We start from the raw sequence: 23,691 nt of genomic DNA on the forward strand, positions 1-23,691 counted from the left end.
GGTCAAGGTATTAGAGCATTCCACCACCTTCACTGTTTGTGGGCCTTGGTCAGGGTATTAGTACATTCCATCACCCTCAGTGTTTGTGGGCCTTGGTCAGGGTATTAGTACATTCCACCACCCTCACTGTTTGTGGGCCTTGGTCAGGGGATTATTTCATTCCACCACCCTCAGTGTTTGTGGGGCCTTGGTCAGGGGATTATTTCATTCCACCACCCTCACTGTTTGTGGGGCCTTGGTCAGGGGATTATTTCCTTCCACCACCCTCAGTGTTTGTGGGGCCTTGGTCAGGGGATTATTTCATTTCACCACCCTCAATGTTTATGGGCCTTGGTCAAGGTATTAGTACATTCCATCACCCTCACTGTTTGTGGGCCCTGGTCAGGGATTAGTACATTCCACCACCCTCACTGTTTATGGGGTCTTGGTCAGGGATTAGTGCATTTCATCACCCTCACTGTTTGTGGGGCCTTGATCCGGGAATTAGTACATTTCATCACCCTCATTATTTGTGGAGTCATGGACAGGGATTAGTACATTCCACCACCCTCAGTGTTTGTGGGCCTTGGTCAGGGATGAGTACATTCCACCACCCTCACTATTTGTGGGGTCTTGGTCAGGGGATTAGTACATTCCACCACCCTCACTGTTTGTAGGCCTTGGTCAGGGATTAGTACATTCCACCACCCTCACTGTTTGTGGGGTCTTGGTCAGGGGATTAGTACATTCCACCACCCTCACTGTTTGTGGGCCTTGGTCAGGGATTAGTACATTCCACCACCCTCACTGTTTGTGGGGTCTTGGTCAGGGGATTAGTACATTCCACCACCCTCACTGTTTGTGGGCCTTGGTCAGGGATTAGTACATTCCACCACCCTCACTATTTGTGTGCCCTGGTCAGGGATTAGTACATTCCACCACCCTCACTGTTTGTGGCGTCTTGGTCAGGGATTAGTACATTCCACCACCCTCACTGTTTGTGGGGTCTTGGTCAGGGATTAGTGCATTCCACCACCCTCACTGTTTGTGGGGCCTTGATCCGGGAATTAGTACATTTCACCACCCTCATTATTTGTGGGGTCTTGGTCAGGGGATTAGTACATTCCACCACTCTCACCGTCTGTGGGGTCTTGGTCAGGGATGAGTACATTCCACCACACTCAGTGTTTGTGGGCCTTGGTCAGGGATTAGTACATTCCACCACCCTCACTGTTTGTGGCGTCTTGGTCAGGGATTAGTGCATTCCATCACCCTCACTGTTTGTGGGGCCTTGATCCGGGAATTAGTACATTTCACCACCCTCATTATTTGTGGAGTCATGGTCAGGGATTAGTACATTCCACCACCCTCAGTGTTTGTGGGCCTTGGTCAGAGATTAGTACATTCCACCACCCTCACTGTTTGTGTGCCCTGGTCAGGGATTAGTACATTCCATCACCCTCACTGTTTGTGGGGCCTTGATCCGGGAATTAGTACATTTCACCACCCTCATTATTTGTGGAGTCATGGTCAGGGGATTAGTACATTCCACCACCCTCACTATTTGTGGCGTCTTGGTCAGGGGATTAGTACATTTCACCACCCTCATTATTTGTGGAGTCATGGTCAGGGATTAGTACATTCCACCACTCTCACTGTTTGTGGGGTCATGGTCAGGGATTAGTACATTCCATCACCCTCACTGTTTGTGGGGCCTTGATCAGGGAATTTGTACATTTCACCACCCTCATTATTTGTGGAGTCATGGTCAGGGGATTAGTACATTCCACCACCCTCACTATTTGTGGCGTCTTGGTCAGGGATTAGTACATTCCACCACCCTCACTGTTTGTGGGGCCTTGATCAGGGATTAGTACATTTCACCACCCTCATTATTTGTGGAGTCATGGTCAGGGGATTAGTACATTTCACCACCCTCATTATTTGTGGAGTCATGGTCAGGGATTAGTACATTCCACCACTCTCAGTGTTTGTGGGGTCTTGGTCAGGGATTAGTACATTCCACCACCCTCACTGTTTGTGGGGTCTTGGTCAGGGATTAGTACATTCCACCACCCTCACTGTTTGTGGGGTCTTGGTCAGGGGATTAGTACATTCCACCACCCTCACTGTTTGTGGCGTCTTGGTCAGGGATTAGTGCATTCCATCACCCTCACTGTTTGTGGGGCCTTGATCCGGGAATTAGTACATTTCACCACCCCCATTATTTGTGGGGTCTTGGTCAGGGGATTAGTACATTCCACCACTCTCACCGTCTGTGGGGCCTTGGTCAAAGGATTATTTCATTTCACCACCCTCACTGTTTGTGGGCCCTGGTCAGGGATTAGTACATTCCACCACCCTCACTGTTTATGGGGTCTTGGTCAGGGATTAGTGCATTTCATCACCCTCACTGTTTGTGGGGCCTTGATCCGAGAATTAGTACATTTCACCACCCTCATTATTTGTGGAGTCATGGACAGGGATTAGTACATTCCACCACCCTCAGTGTTTGTGGGCCTTGGTCAGGGATGAGTACATTCCACCACCCTCACTGTTTGTGTGCCCTGGTCAGGGATTAGTACATTCCACCACCCTCACTGTTTGTGGGGTCTTGGTCAGGGATTAGTGCATTCCATCACCCTCACTGTTTGTGGGGCCTTGATCCGGGAATTAGTACATTTCACCACCCTCATTATTTGTGGAGTCATGGACAGGGATTAGTACATTCCACCACCCTCACTGTTTGTGGGCCTTGGTCAGGGATGAGTCCATTCCACCACCCTCACTGTTTGTGTGCCCTGGTCAGGGATTAGTACATTCCACCACCCTCACTGTTTGTGTGCCCTGGTCAGGGATGAGTACATTCCACCACCCTCACTGTTTGTGTGCCCTGGTCAGGGATTAGTACATTCCACCACCCTCACTGTTTGTGGGGCCTTGATCCGGGAATTAGTACATTCCATCACCCTCATTATTTGTGGAGTCATGAACAGGGATTAGTACATTCCACCACCCTCACTGTTTGTGGGGTGTTGGTCAGGGATTAGTACATTCCACCACCCTCAGTGTTTGTGGGGTCTTGGTCAGGGATTAGTACATTCCACCACCCTCACTGTTTGTGGGGTCTTGGTCAGGGATTAGTACATTCCACCACCCTCACTGTTTGTGGAGTCATGGTCAGGGATTAGTACATTCCATCACCCTCACTGTTTGTGGGGTCTTGGTCAGGGATTAGTACATTCCACCACCCTCACTGTTTGTGGCGTCTTGGTCAGGGATTAGTGCATTCCATCACCGTCACTGTTTGTGGGGCCTTGATCCGGGAATTAGTACATTTCACCACCCTCATTATTTCTGTGTCCTGGTCAGGGATTAGTACATTCCACCACCCTCACTGTTTGTGGGGTCTTGGTCAGGGGATTAGTACATTCCACCACCCTCACTGTTTGTGGGGTCTTGGTCAGGGATTAGTACATTCCACCACCCTCACTGTTTGTGGGGTCTTGGTCAGGGGATTAGTACATTCCATCACCCTCACTGTTTGTGGGGCCTTGATCAGGGAATTTGTACATTTCACCACCCTCATTATTTGTGGAGTCATGGTCAGGGATTAGTACATTCCACCACCCTCACTATTTGTGGCGTCTTGGTCAGGGATTAGTACATTCCACCACCCTCACTGTTTGTGGGGCCTTGATCCGGGAATTAGTACATTCCACCACCCTCATTATTTGTGGAGTCATGAACAGGGATTAGTACATTCCACCACCCTCACTGTTTGTGGGGTCTTGGTCAGGGGATTAGTACATTCCATCACCCTCAATGTTTGTGGGGCCTTGATCAGGGAATTAGTACATTCCACCACCCTCATTATTTGTGGAGTCATGAACAGGGATTAGTACATTTCACCACCCTCAATATTTGTGGAGTCACGGTCAGGGATTAGTACATTCCACCACTCTCAGTGTTTGTGGGGTCTTGGTCAGGGATTAGTACATTCCACCACCCTCACTATTTGTGGAGTCATGGACAGGGATTAGTACATTCCACCACTCTCAGTGTTTGTGGGGTCTTGGTCAGGGGATTTGTACATTCCATCACCCTCACTGTTTGTGGGGTCTTGGTCAGGGGATTAGTACATTCCACCACCCTCACTGTTTGTGGCGTCTTGGTCAGGGATTAGTGCATTCCATCACCCTCACTGTTTGTGGGGCCTTGATCAGGGAATTAGTACATTCCACCACCCTCATTATTTGTGGAGTCATGAACAGGGATTAGTACATTCCACCACCCTCAGTGTTTGTGGGCCTTGGTCAAGGATTAGTACATTCCACCACCCTCACTGTTTGTGGGGTCATGGTCAGGGATTAGTACATTCCACCACCCTCACTATTTGTGGGGTCTTGGTCAGGGGATTAGTACATTCAACCACCCTCACTGTTTGTGGAGTCATGGACAGGGATTAGTACATTCCACCACCCTCAGTGTTTGTGGGGTCTTGGTCAGGGATTAGTACATTCCACCACTCTCACTATTTGTGGAGTCATGGACAGGGATTAGTACATTCCACCACCCTCACTGTTTGTGGGCCTTGGTCAGGGGATTAGTACATTCAACCACCCTCACTGTTTGTGGAGTCATGGACAGGGATTAGTACATTCCACCACCCTCAGTGTTTGTGGGGTCTTGGTCAGGGATTAGTACATTCCACCACTCTCACTATTTGTGGAGTCATGGACAGGGATTAGTACATTCCACCACCCTCACTGTTTGTGGGCCTTGGTCAGGGATTAGTACATTCCACCACCCTCACTGTTTGTGGGCCTTGGTCAGGGATTAGTACATTTCACCACCCTCAATATTTGTGGAGTCATGGTCAGGGATTAGTACATTCCACCACTCTCAGTGTTTGTGGGGTCTTGGTCAGTGGATTAGTACATTCCACCACCCTCACTATTTGTGGCGTCTTGGTCAGGGATTAGTACATTCCACCACCCTCACTGTTTGTGGGGCCTTGATCAGGGAATTAGTACATTTCACCACCCTCATTATTTGTGGAGTCATGGTCAGGGGATTAGTACATTCCACCACCCTCACTATTTGTGGCGTCTTGGTCAGGGATTAGTGCATTCCACCACCCTCATTATTTGTGGCGTCATGGTCAGGGGATTAGTACATTTCACCACCCTCACTATTTGTGGAGTCATGGTCAGGGGATTAGTACATTCCACCACCCTCACTGTTTGTGGGGCCTTGATCAGGGATTAGTACATTTCACCACCCTCACTATTTGTGGCATCTTGGTCAGGGATTAGTACATTTCACCACCCTCATTATTTGTGGAGTCATGGTCAGGGGATTAGTACATTCCACCACCCTCACTATTTGTGGCGTCTTGGTCAGGGGATTAGTACATTTCACCACCCTCATTATTTGTGGAGTCATGGTCAGGGATTAGTACATTCCACCACTCTCACTGTTTGTGGGGTCATGGTCAGGGATTAGTACATTCCATCACCCTCACTGTTTGTGGGCCTTGATCAGGGAATTTGTACATTTCACCACCCTCATTATTTGTGGAGTCATGGTCAGGGGAGTAGTACATTCCACCACCCTCACTATTTGTGGCGTCTTGGTCAGGGATTAGTACATTCCACCACCCTCACTGTTTGTGGGGCCTTGATCAGGGATTAGTACATTTCACCACCCTCATTATTTGTGGAGTCATGGTCAGGGGATTAGTACATTTCACCACACTCATTATTTGTGGAGTCATGGTCAGGGATTAGTACATTCCACCACTCTCAGTGTTTGTGGGGTCTTGGTCAGGGATTAGTACATTCCACCACCCTCACTGTTTGTGGGGTCTTGGTCAGGGATTAGTACATTCCACCACCCTCACTATTTGTGGGGTCTTGGTCAGGGGATTAGTACATTCCACCACCCTCACTGTTTGTGGCGTCTTGGTCAGGGATTAGTGCATTCCATCACCCCTCACTGTTTGTGGGGCCTTGATCAGGGAATAGTACATTTCACCACCCTCATTATTTGTGGAGTCATGGTCAAGGGATTTGTACATTCCACCACCCTCACTGTTTGTGGGCCTTGGTCAGGGGAACAGCACATTCCATCATTTGTCACATATGAGAAAGATTGTCAGTAACTTGCCCAAAAGTGTGTGCTTTATCCCAGGCACCCTGGATTTCCTCCACCCACCAAACTTTCACGGAGACGTGACAATGAATTACTTATCAACCATACAACCATTAACTCTGTTTCCTCTGGATTTAGAGCAGATATAGCTACCCATGTGTACCTTTGCAGGTTGTTCAGGTAAGTCTCCTCAGCATACACCCTCAGTCGGTGGTGCTCTCTTCTGGTCAGGTGATGAGCTCTCCAGGCTGACAGGGACTGGTCAAGCAGTCTACGGTTGGCTGTAAACCCAGGTATTCGTAGCATGAGTATTACAACCCCAGATATTCACAGTATGACTATTACAAGCTCAAGTATTTGTAGCATAAGTATTACAGCCCCACGTATTCATAGCATGAGTCTTACAACCCCAGGTATTCGTAGCATGAGTATTACAAACCCAGGTATTTGCAGCATGAGTATTACGGTCCCAAGTATTCACAGCATGAGTATTACAACCCCAGGTATTCAAAGCATGAGTATTACAACCCCAGGAACATGTATTCACAGTATGAATATTACAACCCCAAGTATTCATAGAATGAGTATTATAACCCCACGTATTCGTAGCATGAGCATTACCACCTCAGGTATTTGTAGCACGAGTATTAAAACCCCAGGTATTCATAGCATGAGTATTACAAAACTAGGAATTCATTTCATAAGTAATACAACCCCATGTATTTGTAGCATGAGTATTACAAACACAAGTCTTCATAGCATGAGTATTACAGATCCAAGTATTCAGAGCATGAATATTGCAAAACCCAGGTATTCATAGCTTGAGTATTACAAACCCAGGTATTCGTAGCATGAGTATTACAACCCAAGGTAATTGTAGCATGAGCATTCAAACCCCGGTATTCCTGGCAGGAGTATTACGAACCCAAGTATTCATAACATGAAAATTACAGATCCAGGTATTCATAGCATGGGTATTACAAACCCAGGTATTCACAGCATGAGTATTACAAACCCAAGTATTTATAGCATGGGTATCACAAACCCAGGTATTCATAGCATGAGTATTACAAACCCAAGTATTCACAGCACGGATATTACAGATCCAAGCATTCATAGCATGAGTATTACAAACCCAGGTATTCCTAGCATGAGTATTACAACCCCAGGAATTCCTAGCATGAGTACACACATGGAAATAGATCTCTAATTCACTATAATATATTTGTCATGTACGTGTATATTCAGTAATAAATATGTCCCTCCTGAAGACATACATATTAGCACATAACACCCTGGTCTCTGTCTGCTCCTTATCAGCACATCACAACCTGGTCTCTGTCCACTCCACATTAGCACATCACAGACTGCCCTCTGTCTGCTCCATATTAGTACATCACAACCTGCCCTCTGTCTGCTCCATATTAGCACATCATAACCTGGTCTCTGTCTGCTCCATATTAGCACATCATAACCTGCTCTCTGTCTACTCCATATTAGCATATCACAACCTGGCATCTGTCTGCACCATATTAGCACATCATAACCTGGTCTCTGTCTGCTCCATATTAGTACATCATAACCTACTCTGTGTCTTCTCCATATTAGCACATCACAACCTGCCCTCTGTCTACTCCATATTAGCATATCACAACCTGGCGTCTGTCTGCATCATATTAGCACATCATAACCTGCCCTCTGTCTGCTCCATTTTAGTACATCATAACCTGCTGTTTGCTCCATATTAGTACATCATAACCTGCTCTGTGTCTTCTCCATATTAGCACATCACACCCTGGTCTCTGCCTGCTCTATAACGGCACATCACAACCTGATCTCTGTCTGCTCCATATTAGCACATCACAGCCTGCTCTCTGTCTGCTCCATATTAGTACATCATAACCTGGTCTCTGTCTGCTCCATATTAGCACATCATAACCTGCTCTCTGTCTGTTCCATATTAGAACACCATTACCTGCTCTCTGTCTGCTCTCTGTCTGCCCCACATTAGCACATCACAACCCGCTCTCTCTCTGCTCCATATTAGCATATCATAACCTGCCCTATGTCTGCTCCATATTAGCATATCATAACCTGGTCTCTGTCTGCTCCATATTAGCACATCACAGCCTGCTCTCTGTTTGCCCCATATTAGCACATCATAATTTGCTCTCTGTCTGCTCCATATTAGAACACCATTACCTGCTCTCCGTCTGCTCTCTGTTTGCCCCATATTAGCACATCACAACCTGCTCTCTCTCTGCTCCATATTATCACATCACAACCTGCTCTCTGTCTGCTCCATGTTAGCACATCATAACCTGGTCTCTGTCGGCTCCATATTAGCACATCACAGCCTGCTCTCTGTCTGCTCAATATTAGTACATCATAACCTGGTCTCTGTCTGCTCCATATTAGCACATCATAATTTGCTCTCTGTCTGCTCCATATTTGAACACCATTACCTGCTCTCCGTCTGCTCTCTGTTTGCCCCATATTAGCACATCACAACCTGCTCTCTCTCTGCTCCATATTATCACATCACAACCTGCCCTCTGTCTGCTCCACATTAGCACATCATAACCTGGTCTCTGTCGGCTCCATATTAGCACATCACAGCCTGCTCTCTGTCTGCTCAATATTAGTACATCATAACCTGCCCTCTGTCTGCTCCATATTAGTGCATCATAACCTGCTCTCTGTCTGCTCCATATTAGAACACCATTACCTGCTCTCGGTCTGCTCTCTGCACCATATTAGCACATCATAACCTGGTCTCTGCTCTATAAGGGCGCATCACAACCTGCTCTCTGTCTGCTCCACATTAGCACATCACAACCTGGTCTCTGTCTGCTCCATATTAGCACATCACAACCTGGTCTCTGTCTACTCCATATTAGCACATCATAACCTGCTCTCTGTCTGTTCCATATTAGCACATCACAATCTGCCCTCTGTTTGCTCCATATTAGCCATCACAATCTGCCCTCTGTCTGCTCCATATTAACACATCATAACCTGCTCTCTGTCTGCTCCATATTAGCACATCACAACCTGGTCTCTGTCTGCTCCATATAGCACATCATAACCTGCTCTCTGTCTGCTCCATATTAGCACATCACAATCTGCCCTCTGTCTGCTCCATATTAGCCATCACAATCTGCCCTCTGTCTGCTCCATATTAGTACATCACAATCTGCCCTCTGTCTGCTCCATATAGCACATCATAACCTGCTCTCTGTCTGCTCCATATTAGCACATCACAACCTGGTCTCTGTCTGCTCCATATTAGCACATCATAACCTGCTCTCTGTCTGCTCCATATTAGCACATCACAATCTGCCCTCTGTCTGCTCCATATTAGCACATCACAATCTGCCATCTGTCTGCCCCATATTAGCACATCAAAATCTGCTCAGAAAACCAGTCCTAACCACTCAGAACATCTGAACTGTGAAAACTGCCATTTTCGAATCATATCTATGATGGACTCTTTCCAATTTTAATATGATCTTTCTTTTTATCACCGTTGCTTGTACATTCATTATTGAAAAAAAAAAAAAAAGAAAGAAAGAAAGGTGAACGTTACCATGGTGGTCTGCAGCAGCCAGTCTGGATTTCTTGTCCTTCCTCTGTCTGACATACCCTCTCCACTCCTGGAAAACATGTCGCCAAACTGTGTACCTGTCAGTACAAAGGGTGATATTCACAATGACATGACCTGTCAGCATAAAGGCCGATATTCACAATGACGTGCAAATGTCAGTGTAAAGAGTGAGTGATATTCACAATGATGTGTACGTGTCAGTGTAAAAGTTGATATTTACAATGATGTGTACCTGTCAGTGTAAAAGTTGATATTTACAATGATGTGTACCTGTCAGTGTAAAAGTTGATATTTACAACGATGTATACTTGTCAGTGTAAGGAGTGATATTCACAAAGATGTTTACTTGACAGTGTAAAGGCTGATATTCACAATGATATGTACCTGTCAGTTTAAAGGTTGATATTCACAATGTGACTTGTCAGTGTAAAGGTTGATATTTACAATTACAGAACTAATCTGTGATGACAGGTGTAATACAGAACTAACCTGTGCTGACAGGTGTAATACAGAACTAACCTGTGCCGACAGGTGTAATACAGAACTAACCTGTACTGACATTCAGCCCTTACTGTAAGACGCCACTCTCTCACATTTGTCCACCATACCTCATACCAGGTAGTAAACACCTGTCGCACAAGCTTCTTGCTGTAATGGACTCTTCAAAAATGACAAAGGTAAAAATCAGTAATGACCGTTCACACAAGTAGTGTTTAGTTATCAATACAGCAAACTGGGAATTCACCAATGTACATGTACCAACAACTTCATTCACACATGTAGTGTTTACCTTTCTATACAGCAGACTGGGAATTCACCAATGTACATGTACCAACAACTTCATTCACACGTGTAGTGTTTAGCTTTCAATACAGCAGCTCCGGCCATAAGTGGGAAGGTCTGCTAGCAACCACTCAGAACATGGATGGTCGTGGGTTTCCCCCGGCTCTGCCCGGTTTCCACCCACAATAATGGTGGTCGCCGTCGTATAAGTGAAATATTCTTGAGTACGGGGTAAAACACCAATCAAATAAATAAATCAATACAGCAAACTGGGAATTCACCAATGTACATGTACCAACAACTTCAAAATGTCAATCTTTAAAAAGAATTTTGTCAAAAAGAAAATGTGAGTCTTTACCTTGCCACATTAGGATTCAGTCTGCCATAAACTTTTCTGATCCAAATGTACAAATACTTTCTGCCAATATTTCTGAAATTAATGAAAAACACATGCATGATTTAATATCATAATATTATAACTTATAGATCTAACTTAAATGAACATAACTGGGTCTTTCATACGTTTGAATTTAGGAAACATACAGCTGTATGCATTACATATCCCTGTATATGCTCAATTCTATGTAAATTGTTAAATTTTGTTAATTTTCAAATTTGTATCCTGCTATATAAATTGTATGCTGATCAAGATTGAAAAAGTAATTTTGAATACACAGTGGCGCTCCATATGAGGCCTGATATTGGGTGTGATGATTTCAAGAAAATCACTAAATTTCAAAAACCAGATATTAGACACATGTGCATATATCTTCAAATATTTGCCACTTTGTTTTTAGTCTCCTTGGTCCAAGAGTTTTGAAAAACACAGAAAACTTGAATGAATTTCAGTTTAGTTTTAGAATTTTATGACAAAAGTTTTGAAATTATTATGCAGCAGCAGTCACAGTTTGAACACAGTTTTTGAATTTCCTTGAAAAAAACATATGGATATATGTCACTTTGCTTTCTTTATGTTAATGTGAAGAAAACATTAGGACTGTGGAATTAGTTTTCCATATTTTGATAATTAAAATGGCTAATAAGTTTTATGGGTGCTACATTAAAACATGTCCCCCATCACAATCAGTACGAAAGTGCAAACAACCGTGGTGGTGTGATTCAAGAGTCTATCGCTGATTTCAGAAGTGAATTTACCAATGTAAATATACCAAGTAGAAAACCTAAGTGAAATCAATCTCTGCTTTAACACCTTCAATTATTAGCTAATCTATCACAAACAACACGGTGTCCTGTTCAGTCAGCTCATTGGCATAAGAAGCAAATTAGAATTTACTGTAAATATTAGTTAAAAAATAAATATTTATAACAGCACCTTGAATTGAAATGATTTGTTGTTTGCTACCGATCATTTAGAACATATGAAGTACGCTATCTGTAGATTTCATGACAAGATCTTCAGTGAAGTTTTAATAGTTATCATATATTCACTGATACTCCTACATGATGTTCTCTGCTTTCCTATTACTTCCCATAAGCAAATCTGACAGTGACAAATACACAGAAAAATGTATTTGACTCCCTTCAAAATCTAACAAGAGCGGCAAGATTTTGGAAGCAGGGGTAACAGATTATGGAAATGCCTGTTGCTTTGCATGTAAGCTGAATTACTTCAGTTGACACAAAATTGTACTCAACAGTTACTAACTGATGTCAGAATGTTATAACTCATTCTTCTTCATTCAACATGAATACTGCCGACGTGGCGTTAAGCCATAATCCTTCATTTATTCCTTCTACATCCGTCTTTCTTGCACATTTGTCTTGGTACGTACATGTACGACCCTATTTTTTCAAGGATGGTCCTATAATAGGAACACAGTAATTGTGAGAAAACCCATACGGGCATTCATATATATTACAGTACTACACAACAAACACCCCGTAATCCAGATTCACACATAGGGTACATGTATGACAAACACAGTGATGGACTGAAATGATGCAAGAGTTCCATCAATCAGCACGACCTGTAGCACAGATTAACACATAGGGTACATGTATGACACACACAGTGATGGACTGAAATGATGCAAGAGTTCCGTCTATTAGCATGACCAGTAACACCGATTAACACATAGGGTACATGTATGACAGACACGGTGACAGACTGAAATGATGCAAGAGTTCCGTCTATCAGCATGACCAGTAACACCGATTAACACATAGGGTACATGTATGACAGACACAGTGACAGACTGAAATGATGCAAGAGTTCCGCCTATCAGCATGACCAATAACACCGATTAACACACAGGGTACATGTATGACAGAAACGGTGACAGACTGAAATGATGCAAGAGTTCCGTCTATCAGCATGACCAGTAACACAGATTAACACATAGGGTACATGTATGACAGACACGGTGACAGACTGAAATGATGCAAGAGTTCCGTCGATCAGCATGACCAGTAACACAGATTAACACATAGGGTACATGTATGACAGAAACGGTGACAGATTGAAATGATGCAAGAGTTTCGTCTATTAGCATGACCAGTAACACCGATTAACACATAGGGTACATGTATGACAGACACAGTGACAGACTGAAATGATGCAAGAGTTCCGCCTATCAGCATGACCAGTAACACAGATTAACACACAGGGTACATGTATGACAGAAACGATGATGGACTGAAATGATGCAAGAGTTCCGTCTATCAGCATGACCAGTAACACCGATTAACACATAGGGTACATGTATGACACACACAGTGATGGACTGAAATGATGCAAGAGTTCCGTCTATTAGCATGACCAGTAACACCGATTAACACACAGGGAACATGTATGACAGAAACGGTGACAGACTGAAATGATGCAAGAGTTCCGTCTATCAGCATGACCAATAACACCGATTAACACAAAGGGAACATGTATGACAGAAACGGTGACAGACTGAAATGATGCAAGAGTTCCGTCTATCAGCATGACCAGTAACACAGATTAACACATAGGGTACATGTATGACAGACACAGTGATGGACTGAAATGATGCAAGAGTTCCGTCTATCAGCATGACCAGTAACACAGATTAACACATAGGGTACATGTATGACAGAAACGGTGACAGATTGAAATGATGCAAGAGTTTCGTCTATTAGCATGACCAGTAACACCAATTAACACATAGGGTACATGTATGACAGACACAGTGACAGACTGAAATGATGCAAGAGTTCCGTCTATCAGCATGACCAGTAACACTGATTAACACATAGGGTACATGTATGACAGACACAGTGAAATGAAGCAAGACTTCCATCAATCAGCATGACCACTCAGACTGTAAACTATTATAAATTACATTCAATGAAACACGTTGATTACATCTATATTATGTGCTTTTCTGGTTGACTTCTTTTGTTTCAATTTATAATAATTTATATGGCATAGTTTCAAGCATGTAGCACCTGTCACAAGACCCGTAGCACCCATCACAAGACCTGTAGCACCCATCACGAGACCTGTAGCACCCGTCACAAGACCTGTAGCACCTGTCACAAGATCTGTAGCACCCGTCACAAGACCTATAGCATCCGTCACAAGACCTGTAGCACCGGTCACAAGACCTGTAGCACCCGTCACTAGACCTGTAGCACCCATCACAAGACCTGTAGCACTTGTCACTAGACCAGTAGCACCCATCACAAGACCTGCAGCACCCGTCACTAGACCTGTAGCACCTGTCACAAGACCTCTAACACTCGTCACGCTGATAGTTTTGATTCCACAGGGCCAATACTATATCTATATCTCAAAGACTGTATTGATTCATACACAGTATTCACTCAACTAATATTCAACAGTGAAATTAAGGTTCAGTCTTACAAATCACGTCAACAGTGATTTCTCGACTGTAGCACCCGTCATACTATGCAAATTAGCCTCTACTATGAGTGGTTAAAGTCTCTTAATAATTTTGACTGTCTTGGTATATTCCCTAGGTTGCCTCACCGTGTTAAGAATGGCATTGCCCTTGCAGTTTGTAATTGTTTATTTGACAACTGAATGAGAACAATCTGACTGTAGCACCCGTCAGTTGGCATTTACCATATATTGTTTAACTGACAGCCAAAAAATATTGAAAAATACAATAATATGAGTAATATCAGAACCCTAGCTAGCGTTTTATCGAGTGGCGCTCCATCATGCCTCTCGAATCGTCCGCCATCCCTCTGTGAAACCGCAGTACCTAGTGCCATGCTTAAAAATGTCCTTTGTAAAGTATTTTTATCCATATTTTTAATTTTCTGTCGAATAAAACAACACTATGCACTATAATTCCATCAGCAAATGATATCGTACATACGTGCAGTTATTTTTCGCCTCCAATTCCCAAGTTACTCCCAAATCGGAAACCCGTTAGTTAAGACATCTTGAGTGCCTGAGGCACGGGTTCGCAAATTCCGGAGTCAACTGGCTGCGCAGATGTCTGTGCAAACCCACAAATTTTGTGACCTTGCCAAGCCACTGCTTACTAAATCGTAAATTACACGTGTAGCGCCTAGAATGGCGATGCATTGAGTTGACACAGTAGCATGCTGAGTTCAGCTCGGCTATCTAGGAAGCGCAAGTCCATCCTAGAACAGTGTTTTGAAGGCAGAATGATTTCCCCACATAAAATTTCAGTTTAACCTCCAAAGGTAATATTTTAGCCAATATAATTGGCTCCGAAAACAGGTGTTTTCAGGTGAAAGTTTGTCAAATATGCCAGTGCACTGACTTCTGAGTCTCAGATTACCGTTAAACCTTACATGATTCTGATGTAGGAAATTCTTTTCAGTACAGCCACAGTGCATGACCCCTGATAAGCTGTTTGCTTTCTGTTAGGGGAATTTTTACTGCTTTAGAGGGATGGTGAACCCGATTTATTTCAAAAAGTAATTGATCCTGTTTCCTTTCAACTGAAGAAAGTTGAACACTGGAGAAAATAAATCCTGGAAGGCTTGAGTGATAATATATGAAAGATTTTGTTGTCACAGCAACTACTGAAATGGTGGACTTCATAAATCAGTTTCAATTAACATTTTATTTATCCTGTAAGATATTTGACTGACTGACTGATTGTTGTTTTACGCCAAACTCATGATTATTTCACTCATATGGCGGTGGGTCAGTATTGTCAGGTGGGTGGAGATAATTCCCGGAAGAAACCGGGGAAAACCACCACTCACTGGCAAGTCACTGACAACTTCCCCACTTGTCTTACAACAGCCCCGTTTGCACAGTTCTACAAGCATCGGCATCCACCTTGCCACCAAACCCTATGAAATTAACCACTAAACTGCCTGTGGTGGAATGAGAAAATTCCCTGCCGTGGTGACCCCAGTCGAACCATGGTCGCTGGTATGGAAGTCCGGCACCATGGCCTGCGGGAGCAATTATGATCAGATGTCATATCTATCGAATCGGGTACAGCAGCAAGCCTTGCGATTAAGGATCCCATTTGACTATGAGGATACAAAGCTTACAAAAATACAATATTTTAGGCCACTTAATTTATCCTGGTGTTAGATGTAAAACTACGCTTTTGACGCAATGAAAGCATTTTCGGCAATGCAAGTTTTCCCCCAGACGGCCTACTCATTTGGCTGGGACGCTCTTCCCCCATGCCTTTACCAAATCTTAGCTAGGGGTCGGAGTATGGCACTTAAAATCCCTAGATCAGGCTAGTTTTAGGCATTACTTTCCCCAACACTCAGTAATCTCTGCCGAATTACATCATACAAGTCCAGCCTTTATAAGCTGTCACAACTTTTAATCCATTTAATTTAATCCAGAGTTAAAACAGCTGCAGGAGTGGCAACAAGCATATCGAATGTCTCTCGAAATGCGAATGGGTGCTTGGGGTTTAACTTCATACTTCATTTCATTCATATGACGATGAAGGAGTTCTTGAGTGCATGTAATTTGCCTCCTTGCTGCAGGACGGATTTCCACCGCTCTTTCATCTAGTGCTGCTTCACTGAAACAACTTACCAAAGACAGGTAAGCAGCCCTGCCTGAGCCATTATACTGATATGGGTCAACCAGTCATGGCACTATCACCTCAATGCTGAACTCCAAGCGTCCCCATGAAATGGTTTGCTGTTCTGCACACAGCTGTAAGAACGGGTCATCCGAGAGCCCTGGACTTATTTTTTTCAAGTTTCCAGACGATTCGGCCCTCAAGGCAACGTGGATTTACGGCAAAAAAAGGAAGGGTTTTTGGACCCACCAAAAGCAGCCATACCTGCTCTAGCCATTTTACAGCTGAAAGCTACGAGATGAATAAAACTGAACTCGAAAGATTTCCACAACGGCACTGCACACAGTGGTTATAAACTACTATTGGTCTGATTGAAAACTGATAGATAGCAAATCTCTGTACACTAACGCCATCGTCCACATCGTACATGCAGTTATATTGTACACGACTATAGGTTCCTATATGCATAGGCTGTTCAGAATGCCGACAATAACATGTCTAACAGTAGTTATCATGGCATATTGGTATGAATTGGAACAGAATGATATGTATTGTGAAGCGTATAGAAGGAAAGAATAGTACAATAGTACAAAAAGATTAAATCTTAAGATAAACACATTACATGTATAGTGTAACACAGGGTTCAACTACATATAGCTTCCCTGTCAGTATTGTCAGTACTGGTGGAAATGCCTTGACAAAGATCAAAATCAGCGTCCAAAAACTCGGAATCAGGATGTCTCTTTCCAGTCGACTTGGGTTGGCCACCTATGACATCACCTGCTAAGCCACACTGGGTGGCCAGTAGAAGGCAGGAGATCGGCTAGGGTAGTAGATCTATTGTTTTTGGTGCATGTAGTCATTATTAAGTTCACAGAAGCCCTCCCACTAATCTGCCCGTTTAAACAGTTCATAATCTGCATAATTAGGACCTAAAGTTAAAGTTGGACACTAATCCTTCAAACTTTATTGCCAAACCTGTGACATTTGCCCACAGACACTGATAGAGTAACTGCCTTGGTAAGTAAAAAATATCACAGTATCCTTCGCTGCGCCGGAACTATTCCAACCATCAAGTGAAATGAGAGCAACCTGAATAAATATGGTTGAAATAAATACCCAAGAAATGGAATTTTATCAAGATGGCTAGCATTTTGTCTGTAGATTCACTGTACATACAATATTAAATACCCTAATTTAAAGTTTGGAAGGGAAAGGGCTTGTTTTACAAGGCAGTTCCATAGATTGATGCCTCTTTGGTGTAAAACTCTGTCATGTAATTTGTCCTTGCTTTAGGGAGATAGATGTCAGGTTGTATTGATCTGAGAACAACAAGTTGCAGATGTTTGTTTAGAGTTAAACAGAAAAATATTATTTAATGTTTTGTACAAGAAGAATCTCTTCCTGTCTTCTGTCATAGAATCCTTATTAGTTCAGAAACCTTCTTACACATCTTCTTCATTTGTGTGTTACTGGAGAGGTGTTGACCAATCAAAATACCAAACCAGTTAAGCATCACTCAAACTCAGTCTAGTTTATTTCCATCAAGCGTCACAGAGAATGGCAGACATCTGATGAACCGCCCCTGCTGCCTGGAAGCTAGTCATGTATTTAGATATGTGGGGAATAATAAACACGGGAGTTTTGTACCATCAATCTGTAATACAATCAATATCCCTCTTAATTTTATGCTCAATGTCAGAAACACTGTCCGAGGAGCTGTATGAAGTTGTTAACAAGATTGTCACTGTCTTTTATGAACTATGGTAGGTTCTTTACATATAGAATAACTAAGTAAAGGTCTCATTATGTAATGTTGCCTGACACGAGTCTTGATATCCATAGCATCAAATTTTTCTCAACAACAAACTCTGGTCTCTGTTAGATAGGCCTTAAAGCTGGTGTCTGTTAGACAGGCCTTTAACCGTGGTGTCTGTTAGATAGGCCTTAAAGGTGCTGCCTGTTAGATAGGCCTTAAACATGGTGTCTGTTAAATAGGCTTTAAACATGGTGTCTGATAGATAGGCCTTAAAGGTGGTCTCTGTGAAATAGGCCTTAAAGGTGGTGTCTGTGAGACACGCCTTACAGGTGGTGTCTGTGAGATAGGCCTTAAAGGTGGTCTCTGTGAAATAGGCCTTAAAGGTGGTGTCTGTGAGACACGCCTTACAGGTGGTGTCTGTGAGATAGGCCTTAAAGGTGGTGTCTGTTACATAGGCCTTAAAGGTGGTGTCTGTTACATAGGCCTTAAAGGTGGTGTAGGTTAGATAGACCTTAAAGGTGGTGTCTATTAAAGACTGGAAGAAAGTAATACCAGTTTCACCACAGTGCAGCCAGATTGATTTGAATGCAATGATTTAAAATTTCAGAGACAGTTATATAAACAGTTACAGAACTGCCTACCCCTAATGAATCAAATGTGTAATGAAATCTGATTTTATGTGTAAAATTCACAGTTTGAGTGTATTTTATTTTACAATATATAAATATCCCCTTTCACACTCGGATAAGCATACACCAGAATGAGCCTAATGGCTTCTTGGTCAGATCAAACCTACCATGCTGGATTTATTTTTTACTCATGTGTTATTAACGTCCTCCTTATGATTATTTCATTTGTGACGGCTGTTCCAGGGTTGGTGGATGGAAAACCAAGAATTTACACAGGTTCCTGGTGACCTTCCCACTTAACGGTAAATGCATTTGTCCTCACAGCTTTATCTTGCTTGACCCTGGATCCCCAGACAACTCAATCGGGATCAGTCAAGTTCATTTGAATAATAAACTCTGTCATCAGAGTCTCTGCTTTTATCACTGATCGCTCTGCGCCTAAATCCTGTTGAAGCATGAATGTTGTTATAGATGTGTTAAGGTTCAAAATTTGTTTGTTAGCCAGATGACTTTTTCGGACATGTGTCTAGTGAGGTCAAATTTTGCGGAATGCGTTATGGAAATGTCATAATTACAATACGAGCAGTGAGCAAACTTTGGTCCCTTTTTCGACGGCCCAATGCCGGTATAAGATGAATAGGACTAAGTATTTCTGACCAGTTTTGTTGGCTTTTTTGGAAGCATGAGCTGGAGATTCATTTGACGTTCTCCTTTTGGTCGCCATTTCATGCTATTTCCACGATGACACGTTATGCATGCACACCGGAAGCAGATGGAGGCGCTGGTGTACCATTAGAAATAGGGGAGACTACCGATCCGAAAGGGAGGGTAAGGGGAGACTTTTCTCCCTCATACGATATCCAGTACATGTAGGCCTACTAAATTTCTAAATATTCGTAGTATAACAAGTTCGGACGTAATATTAACCATACAAATTCCGTAAAACAATGCCTATGTATGTACACTTACAAGCAATTTAATGACAATTGAAACAATGGGTAGGACAGATAGTGAGCAATAGTTTTCAACTTTTAGACACCCTTTGTGAACTTTAGCCATCTTGCACTTGAAAAGAAGTACAGGCACAGTGTGACAAACAATGGATCACTGAGGTTACGTCCTACACCAGGTACAGTGTGACAGACTATACATCACTGAGGTTACCTCCTACACCAGGTACAGTGTGACAGACTCTACATCACTGAGGTTACGTCCTACACCAAGTACAGTGTGACAGACTCTACATCACTGAGGTTACCTCCTACACCAGGTACAGTGTGACAGACTCTACATCACTGAGGTTACGTCCTACACCAGGTACAGTGTGACAGACTCTACATCACTGAGATTATTTCCTACATCAGGTACAGTGAGACAGACTCTACATCACTGAGGTTACCTCCTACACCAGGTACAGTGTGACAGACTATACATCACTGAGGTTACCTCCTACACCAGGTACAATGTGACAGACTCTACATCACTGAGGTTACGTCCTACACCAGGCACGGTGTGACAGACAATACATCACTGAGGTTACGTCCTACACCAGGTACAGTGTGACAGACTCTACATCACTGAGGTTACCTCCTACACCAGGTACAGTGTGACAGACTATACATCACTGAGGTTACGTCCTACACCAGGTACAGTGTGACAGACTCTACATCACTGAGGTTACCTCCTACACCAAGCACGGTGTGACAGACAATGGATCACTGATGTTACGTCCTACACCAGGTACAGTGTGATAGACTCTACATCACTGAGGTTACCTCCTACACCAGGTACAGTGTGACAGACTATACATCACTGAGGTTACCTCCTACACCACGTACAGTGTGACAGACACTACATCACTGAGGTTACCTCCTACACCAGGTACAGTGTGACAGACTCTACATCACTGAGATTATTTCCTACATCAGGTACAGTGAGACAGACTCTACATCACTGAGGTTACCTCCTACACCAGGTTAAGTGTGACAGACTCTACATCACTGAGGTTACCTCCTACACCAGGTACAATGTGACAGACTCTACATTACTGAGGTTACCTCCTACACCAGGTACAATGTGATAGACTCTACATTACTGAGGTTACCTCCTACACCAGGTACAATGTGATAGACTCTACATCACTGAGGTTACCTCCTACACCAGGTACAGTGTGAAAAGACTCTACATTACTGAGGTTACCTCCTACACCAGGCACAGTGTGACAGACTCTACATTACTGAGGTTACCTCCTACACCAGGTACAGTGTGACAATGGATCACTGAGATTACCTCCTAGACCACGTACAATGAGACAGACTCTACATTACTGAGGTTACCTCCTACACCAGGAACAGTGTGACAGACTCTACATCACTGAGGTTACCTCCTACACCAGGTACAATGTGACAGGCTCTACATTACTGAGGTTACCTCCTACACTAGGTACAATGTGACAGACTCTACATCACTGAGGTTACCTCCTACACCAGGTACAGTGTGACAGACTCTACATCACTGAGGTTACCTCCTACACCAGGTACAGTGTGACAGACTATACATCACTGAGGTTACCTCCTACACCAGGTACAGTGTGACAGACTCTACATCACTGAGGTTACCTCCTACACCAGGCACGGTGTGACAGACAATGGATCACTGATGTTACGTCCTACACCAGGTACAGTGTGATAGACTCTACATCACTGAGGTTACCGCCTACACCAGGTACAGTGTGACAGACTATACATCACTGAGGTTACCTCCTACACCACGTACAGTGTGACAGACACTACATCACTGAGGTTACCTCCTACACCAGGTACAGTGTGACAGGCTCTACATCACTGAGATTATTTCCTACATCAGGTACAGTGAGACAGACTCTACATCACTGAGGTTACCTCCTACACCAGGTACAGTGTGACAGACTCTACATCACTGAGGTTACGTCCTACACCAGGTACAATGTGACAGACTCTACATTACTGAGGTTACCTCCTACACCAGGTACAGTGTGACAGACTCTACATCACTGAGGTTACCTCCTACACCAGGTACGGTGTGACAGACAATGGATCACTGAGGTTACCTCCTACACCAGGTACAGTGTGACAGACTCTACATCACTGAGGTTACCTCCTACACCAGGTACAGTGTGACAGACTCTACATCACTGAGGTTACCTCCTACACCAGGTACAGTGTGACAGACTCTACATCACTGAGGTTACCTCCTACACCAGGTACAGTGTGACAGACTATACATCACTGAGGTTACGTCCTACACCAGGTACAGTGTGACAGACTCTACATCACTGAGGTTACCTCCTACACCAAGCACGGTGTGACAGACAATGGATCACTGATGTTACGTCCTACACCAGGTACAGTGTGATAGACTCTACATCACTGAGGTTACCTCCTACACCAGGTACAGTGTGACAGACTATACATCACTGAGGTTACCTCCTACACCACGTACAGTGTGACAGACACTACATCACTGAGGTTACCTCCTACACCAGGTACAGTGTGACAGACTCTACATCACTGAGATTATTTCCTACATCAGGTACAGTGAGACAGACTCTACATCACTGAGGTTACCTCCTACACCAGGTTAAGTGTGACAGACTCTACATCACTGAGGTTACCTCCTACACCAGGTACAATGTGACAGACTCTACATTACTGAGGTTACCTCCTACACCAGGTACAATGTGATAGACTCTACATTACTGAGGTTACCTCCTACACCAGGTACAATGTGATAGACTCTACATCACTGAGGTTACCTCCTACACCAGGTACAGTGTGAAAAGACTCTACATTACTGAGGTTACCTCCTACACCAGGCACAGTGTGACAGACTCTACATTACTGAGGTTACCTCCTACACCAGGTACAGTGTGACAATGGATCACTGAGATTACCTCCTAGACCACGTACAATGTGACAGACTCTACATTACTGAGGTTACCTCCTACACCAGGAACAGTGTGACAGACTCTACATCACTGAGGTTACCTCCTACACCAGGTACAATGTGACAGGCTCTACATTACTGAGGTTACCTCCTACACTAGGTACAATGTGACAGACTCTACATCACTGAGGTTACCTCCTACACCAGGTACAGTGTGACAGACTCTACATCAATGAGGTTACGTCCTGCACCAGGTACAATGTGACAGACTCTACATCACTGAGGTTACGTCCTACACCAGGTACAATGTGATAGACTCTACATCACTGAGGTTATGTCCTGTACCAGGCACGGTGTGACAGACAATGGATGACTGAGGTTACGTCCTACACCAGGTACAGTGTGACAGACACTACATCACTGAGGTTACGTCCTACACCGGGTACAGTGTGACAATGGATCACTGAGATTACTTCCTACGCCAGGTACGGTGTGACAGACTCTACATCACTGAGGTTACCTCCTACACCACGTACAGTGTGACAGACTCTACATCAATGAGGTTACGTCCTACACCAGGTACAATGTGACAGACCCTACATCACTGAGGTTACGTCCTACACCAGGTACAATGTGATAGACTCTACATCACTGAGGTTATGTCCTGCACCAGGCACGGTGTGACAGACAATGGATCACTGAGGTTACGTCCTACACCAGGTACAATGTGACAGACCCTACATCACTGAGGTTACGTCCTACACCAGGTACAATGTGATAGACTCTACATCACTGAGGTTATGTCCTGCACCAGGTACGGTGTGACAGACAATGGATCACTGAGGTTACGTCCTACACCAG

General features: G+C 43.8%; 1 protein-coding gene across 2 annotated transcripts in view; it reads right to left on the reverse strand.

Annotated features, from left to right (window-relative positions):
* The window catches only part of LOC135467750 (protein SFI1 homolog), a 68,351-nt gene that overhangs the window by 40,168 nt on the left and 4,492 nt on the right, over positions 1 to 23,691 (reverse strand). For both annotated transcript variants that reach the window (XM_064745584.1, XM_064745583.1), the window contains exons 4-7: positions 10,884 to 10,955; positions 10,292 to 10,402; positions 9,725 to 9,819; positions 6,299 to 6,416 (exon numbers count right to left, since the gene is read on the reverse strand). In XM_064745584.1, coding sequence (XP_064601654.1) covers positions 6,299 to 6,416; positions 9,725 to 9,819; positions 10,292 to 10,402; positions 10,884 to 10,955 — 396 coding nt within the window. The remainder of the gene's footprint in view (positions 1 to 6,298; positions 6,417 to 9,724; positions 9,820 to 10,291; positions 10,403 to 10,883; positions 10,956 to 23,691) is intronic.

This window comes from Liolophura sinensis, chromosome 6 (assembly GCF_032854445.1).
Source record: "Liolophura sinensis isolate JHLJ2023 chromosome 6, CUHK_Ljap_v2, whole genome shotgun sequence".
Taxonomy (NCBI): Eukaryota; Metazoa; Mollusca; class Polyplacophora; order Chitonida; family Chitonidae; genus Liolophura; species Liolophura sinensis.